Source organism: Tachypleus tridentatus, chromosome 10 (assembly GCF_004210375.1).
Source record: "Tachypleus tridentatus isolate NWPU-2018 chromosome 10, ASM421037v1, whole genome shotgun sequence".
NCBI lineage: Eukaryota > Metazoa > Arthropoda > Merostomata > Xiphosura > Limulidae > Tachypleus > Tachypleus tridentatus.
The window spans coordinates 46,562,732-46,569,405 of NC_134834.1; the positions used below are offsets into that span (position 1 = coordinate 46,562,732).

At 31.3% G+C, this 6,674-nt stretch overlaps 1 protein-coding gene across 1 annotated transcript in view; it reads right to left on the reverse strand.

The window, feature by feature from the left end:
• Positions 1–5,992, reverse strand: part of LOC143228345 (EGF domain-specific O-linked N-acetylglucosamine transferase-like) — a 29,616-nt gene extending 23,624 nt beyond the window's left edge. The window contains exons 1-2 of the mRNA XM_076459614.1: positions 5,443–5,992; positions 3,011–3,073 (exon numbers count right to left, since the gene is read on the reverse strand). Of these exons, the coding sequence (XP_076315729.1) occupies positions 3,011–3,073; positions 5,443–5,922 (543 nt within the window). The 5' untranslated portion in view covers positions 5,923–5,992. The remainder of the gene's footprint in view (positions 1–3,010; positions 3,074–5,442) is intronic.
• Positions 5,993–6,674: the final 682 nt, after the last annotated feature.

Consider the following 6,674-nt stretch of genomic DNA (forward strand, 5'->3'; position numbering starts at 1 on the left):
AAGAATCTCAATGTCACAGAGCATCATAGATAGGCAGCAATCTCTGCCTGCTTTACTTGTGTTAGTGCATGAGTGTATGGTCCAGGATAAACATATTTATGAAGAAAAAAACCATTAGAGAGAACTACTACAGTCCCACAAAACACCTACAATATGCAAAACCCAAACCTGCAATGTAATTATTCAGTTATAGATAACTTTTCAGCATCTGGAATTGTACATCAGGCCCATGGTCACAAGATGGAGAGTGCAGCTTAAAAAAATTAAAAAAATACTTGGTCAGGAACCACTTGCCACAAAGTGAAATCCACAATACACTAGCAAAAAGGCCCTTGAAAAGGTAAGACAAGTTTGAAAAATAGCAACTTCTCACAATACCAGTACACAGAAATTTAAATAAATGGTAACTAAAAACTCAGTCAGTGCAATAATGCAAAACATCAAAAAATCTGTGAGCAAAAACCAGTACAATTGTACTGTAATACTGCCAATAAAGAAGTGATTAATGAATGCAGACGTGAAGAAGGCACCAGTTGTGATAGGGGTGATGTTAAGCTTCTGTTGATGGAGAGATGTTGCATGATAACTTGCATGTGGATACGCAAAAGGGAGGAAGTGGAAGGCTAAAGGCACTGAAGGCACTGAAAATTTATGCCAGCAAAGAACAGTGATAGTCAAGGAAAGGTATTTTGTGAAAGGAGGTAAGATATCATATCAGAAAAAGAGTTAAAAGAGATGCTAATCCTGGTCGTGAACAAGGTAAGTGAAGGTCTTTAGGATACCACTGATTATGAGAAGAGTCAATGCTGAATAGAAGGGAAAATCAAGGAATAAGAAAATTTAGAAAAGATGGACAGAGGCCTTGTAGAATGGTGTCTAACACGTGAACCATGGTCAACAACAGATCAGATGAGGAAAACAATAGATTACATTGGAGGGAAGAGAAACGAAATTGGGAAGAAAAGAGAAAAGAAAAAGATCAAAGAAAAAAGGCAAAGGTGATGAAACAGAAAATGATTATTAGCAGAAGAAAAAAAAAGGCAACAACATGTGTGTGACTGATAAAAAGAGTGAAGAAGAATTCTGGTAGAGCAATGGTGAAAAACAAAAACAAAAGAGGAGGAAGGGAAGTCTTGGAATACAAAGATGTAGAAGATTGAAGAAGACTAAGAGTAAATACCACGGTCAAGAAAGAGGAGGAAATGAATAGAAATTGTATAACATCTGAACATATCAGCAAGGGAAAGGGAACACTACTGAAGACATCTGGATAATGAAAAGGATCCCAACAACTAATAAGTACACAAGAAGTACATAAATGTAACCCAACCTAATGATTCCCAACAGCAGGATAACAAATTATGGATTGGTAGAGTAGAAGTGGAAGAAGTTAATTGAAGAAGAGAATGGATGTCCACAGAAGCCATCAGAAGAATTAAGGTTTGCTTCAGCTGAAAGGTGGAGGAAGGAGAGAGAATAAAGAAAGGAATCATAAAAAGGAAAGAAAGAAAGTATACAAACTATGATAAAAGGAATCACAAAAGTGAGAGAAACAAAGCATAAAAAATGGAACTACATAAATAACTTAGTATAAAACCCAATAATGAGCTAGAAAGTAAAAAAACGAAAAATAATGAAACAGCCATGGTTTCATGATGGAACCATACTGAAGGAAACATACCTGAAAAAGAAATCCAAAAGGAGATTAAAAGGTTAAGATAATTCCATGAATGATAAAGTACTCCCTAAAGCAAGTCAGGTGAAGGTTGAAATCTAAAAAAATCAGTAGTTTTCAAATATTTCAAGCTGACACACCACTTTTTGTGCAATGTTTTTAAAATCACAAACCCAGGTCTAATTTGAAAAAGAAAAAAAAAGATAAAAAAATCTAGTCACAAAAATTAATATTTTAACACACACCCATCAATGTGAAGGTTTTTCTGGCACAACTAAAGAATACGTGAAACCATTTATATCAATTTTAAGAATCCATGATCTCTGTTTGAAAGCTTTTGAAAAAATTCCAAAGGAAACAAAAATCTGTTTTGTTAATGAAGCATTCTCAATAAACTGAACACAGACATGAAATTTAAGCATCTGTCCTTTACAGTGCTGAGTGCAAGGGCATAGTGGTGTTAATGAGCATGGAGGGTTTTTGTTGCATGATAAACCATCATGCAGTGATATAATTCATGTAAAATTATGTAAAATTAAGTGGGAGTTTCTCGAATGTAATATGCATATAAATCTTTTTGGCATACATACTAAGAAAGATATCTAATTTGTGAGGAAAGGTGAGTTATAATTTTGGAAATTAGGATTATTAACAGTTAAATACTTCAGTTTGGACAATTAAATGAAATTGTTGAAGTTTAGACTTACAAAGACCCTGCAATAAAACTGCTATAACAAACCATTCCACAACTCGGAAATTGACAACATTTTCAATTAAAACTTTTATATATATATAAATGTTTAGCACAAGAGTTCTCTTGAACAGATTGTAGACAATCATGAACTTAAATTAATCACTACTTCTGGTTATTCAAAGGGACTTGTACTTGCCTGCAAGGCTTCTGTATCATCTTTCTTCTAGAGTGTGGTGTTCATACTCAAGTGAAAAGGTGATTCAGAAATTTGTACAAACTGAAATAAACCATGAGTTGATACATCTATGATTGATCATAAAATTAGGCAATTTAGGTTTATGGTTAATGCAGTTGGACTTTAAGTTGAAATTGTGGAACAAAAGTCAGTTAATTCAAATTTTCTTTCTCTTTACAAATATTTGTTTCAAACTACCTGTATTGCTGTATTTAATACTTACTTATTGTTAGCTACAATTTTAACTGTTAATAGCATGCAACCAATACTTTCCACATGTTGCATTACTGGCTATAGGATTTTGAAAGATGAAAATGAAATATTAAAGAGCTTTACCAAAAATTTCCACACACTGCAACATATAAAGAGTTGCATTGTTCTATCCTTATAAGTAAATTTTTCATACCTGCAATACATCCATCCAGTACATTTTCGGATCCATGAAAGCTTTTGTTTCCCAATCTACGTTCTAACAAAGTAAAAAAACTGTAAAAAATGTCTTATGTTAACAACTTCTCAGTCATGAATGTTGATTTTGAAATAAATACTTAATTTCTCAAGTAAATATGAAAATTAACATAATTAGGAGGTCAATGATATCTCACAAAAATGTTCCAAATATCAATTCACTTACAAGAATCTTTATCTCTTGTTTGTTAGAGAGATTAAATATTATATTGCAAATACATGTCCATGATGGAAAGCTTTTATGTTTGATTATTTATTTGGAATTAGGTATCTGGAATTTCTAGTACAAGATTCAAATCACTAGTGTACATACCACTAAATATTCTAACACAGAAGAGCATTTTTGTAAACTATAAAATTTTCTAGGAGAGTCAGTTCAATTCATTAATTGAGCATTATCTATAACACAATTACATTTTTCAAGCAAACAATGACATTTATGCTTTACAATCAACAAAACCCATACATTCCACTTTTTTTTGTTATAACAATGTGAGTTTCTACTTAAATTTAGGTGAAATTAATATTCTTATTAAGCATAATAAATTTAGTAAACATATCTTGTTCATGAGGCATACAAAAAGAAAGAGGCCATAACAGGTAGGAAAGTTAAATATTCTTTAGATTCTAGATGATAATGATTTTTTAATACATATTTTTGAGTTAACCTAATTCATGACCTGACAAGCACTCTTCTCTGTACTTGTATAAACTTCTAATTCATCATTTTAAGTTGGCTGGATACACTATTCTACTGAGTGATCAAATACACAAGATATTTGTTTATAAAGAAAGGTTATATATATAAAGTTTCATGTATATGCCACCTCTGTGACTTAAAGCCAGTGGTAGTATATAAATAAGCTTTAAATATTAGATATTCCACTCTATCAATTGTATTATACCATTTTCCACTACAACACTCATGTTCTTGTACTCTTTATTTTTTAAACCAATATCACACTTGACAACACAAATGCATAGCTACCAGAATACATTTCTCCACTCTTTAAATACAACCAAATTACTTGATCAAATTTCGTTACAGGGATAAGTAAACTTAACACATGTTATAACAAAGTTGGAACTAGCCTTGTGCAAAAAGTTTTTTAAAAAAAAACACACTTAAGAATAAAAACTTTATTGTTGGAAAGGACCCTCCCTTAGAGACTTTTAAATGTTTCTTACATATAATAACTGTTGCGTAAGAATTTTACTTGATGTCAACATGTTCATTTAACTGTTATTCTTAAATATAGAACTCTTCTTCATAGATAAATGTAGTACTTTAAAAAAATCTTTTGTAAATGTGGTCTAGAGTATATAGGTCAAACATTCAGAAAATTTAGACTTATTCACCATAAACCAGCTATAGAAATATGGTAAATTACTGTAATGAAGTGACATTAGCTGAGTAAGAGGTGAACAATCCTCTTTCAAATAATGTTAATTGGAACAATGTTAAATTTACTAAGTATTTTAATAATAAATACAAAATTCATTTAAACAAATAATTAGAAATATTTAAGAACCCCAAGTTAACTTTATATTATACAGAGATTTTGATCTAGGAGTTGCAGAAATATATTTTAAGAGAGAGACAAGCAAGTGGCAACATGAATATGAAAATTATTAACTGAAAGTTTTGCATCATGTACTAAATAGGAAAAGTATATAAACATCGGAATAGTACATATTTCATTGCTGTCTTCTTCCAGATAATTACTAGTACATGAAACACCAAAATACGAATAAGCTTTTGAAGTAAGATTTGGTGCCTTCAATAAAGTTTCTAAAATATTTATAACATTGAAATATTTAATATTGTCCTACTGAGTTTTGTTGTTGTTTTGTTAACCTAACCACTTAGTTCCTGGACTCCAACACACATCATCATTACTAAACTTTTCAAAAAAAATATAAAATTCTATGCTTAAGAAAAAGTTTGGATATAGGTTCTCACAGCCCAGTTTTATTATCTTTAATTATTTAAATCACCAAAATATAAACCAGGTAACTTCATCATGCACCTACTATAATCCACAACTTCTAGTTTTTGTTCACTATATAAGAAACAAATAAACTTGAAACTAGCTAAGTTTCTCATACTATTTGTAATATTTAATGACAGGTTTACTCTAATAGTCCTCTTCTTCTCCTTTGTTAAAAAAGTGATAACACTAATCAGCTAGTGTAAATACCTTATCTTTGCATAATCCAAGATAATGTAAAAACCCTTTACCTGCTTTAATGTGGTAAGCCATTAAAGTGCCCTTATAAAATAGAGCAAATTTACTTGGAGCTAAAAGAAGATAAGTTGAGAAAGTTTCTTACCTGACCTCATGTTAACTCTATAGCTGGTAAACTCACAATATCCTCATCAGCTAGCTCTTTATTATTACTGTCACAGTAAATAGCTACACACAATAGCATCACTGTATCATAGTGTAGGTGAAAGTAGTTGCTATCATGGAAATAATACATAGTGATGAAATATCCTCTTTCAAAAACCTGATCACAGTCCAGTTTGTTCATAAACTTATTCTGAAACACATCAAAAGTCCAGATGTCCTTAACTCCAGAGCAATGGTCAAGATGCAAGATGGTTGACTTTTTAACTTTCAGATACTTTTCTCCTACATGGAATGCTTCATTCTTGACTTTACAGTAATTTAAAGGGCAATGTCCAGGAAAATGACTAACATCTTCAACAATACAGGAATGACTGTCCTTGTCTGAACCTTTACATTGAGGACCCTTGTTCTCAGTAACTTTTCTAGCAGAACTTGTGATGATGTACCAACAAGCCAATAACAAAAACTGGCATAGTTTTGGATGTACTGAACTCATTTTTTTTCAGGATGATCCTTTGCTCATCAACATCCAACAGTATGTTTTTTGTTTTGCTGGTTCATTTGTATTATTTTTATCCCTGGCAAATAAAAGTATAACAAATCAGACTAATAACCAAGATTATACATATAAAAATTATATATACAACACATATGCTCAGAGGGTTGAGTGCATTATCCTATGTAGAAGACAACAGTTTCCCAGTACCTATTTCAACAGTTCAGTCATTCAAGTGTTTTATCTGGCAACTTGACTTGTCTTCATATGCAATATATTGAATATCTAGTTTCTTCCACAGCTACTTAAATGAGAGGTGCAACTGGAAAAAAGTTAACCTCATTTTGGCCTCACATCCAGATGGAGGTCCTTGATTACATTGTATACTGTTATGTGGGGCATATGGACAGTTTTTACCTATGACCTAGGTGGATTCTCAACCATTACAAAATATAGCACTTTGCTTACCACATCTAATGTATGACTTGTTGTAGGTCTCTTCCTGGATTTGCTCATATTCAAAGTTGATACATATTCCTTTTGTTTAATCAATGCCATCAAATACAAATCTTCACATCTTTAACATTAAAATTCCTTAACATGAAAACAATTTTATGATCTATGCATACAAATACTTTAGATCAGAAATTGTTAATGCTTTTATCAAAAATGATCAATTTTTGATAGAATCAAAATATCTGTAAAACACCAAAAAATATCAAGTTATAGTACTGATACATTTAATTTGACCA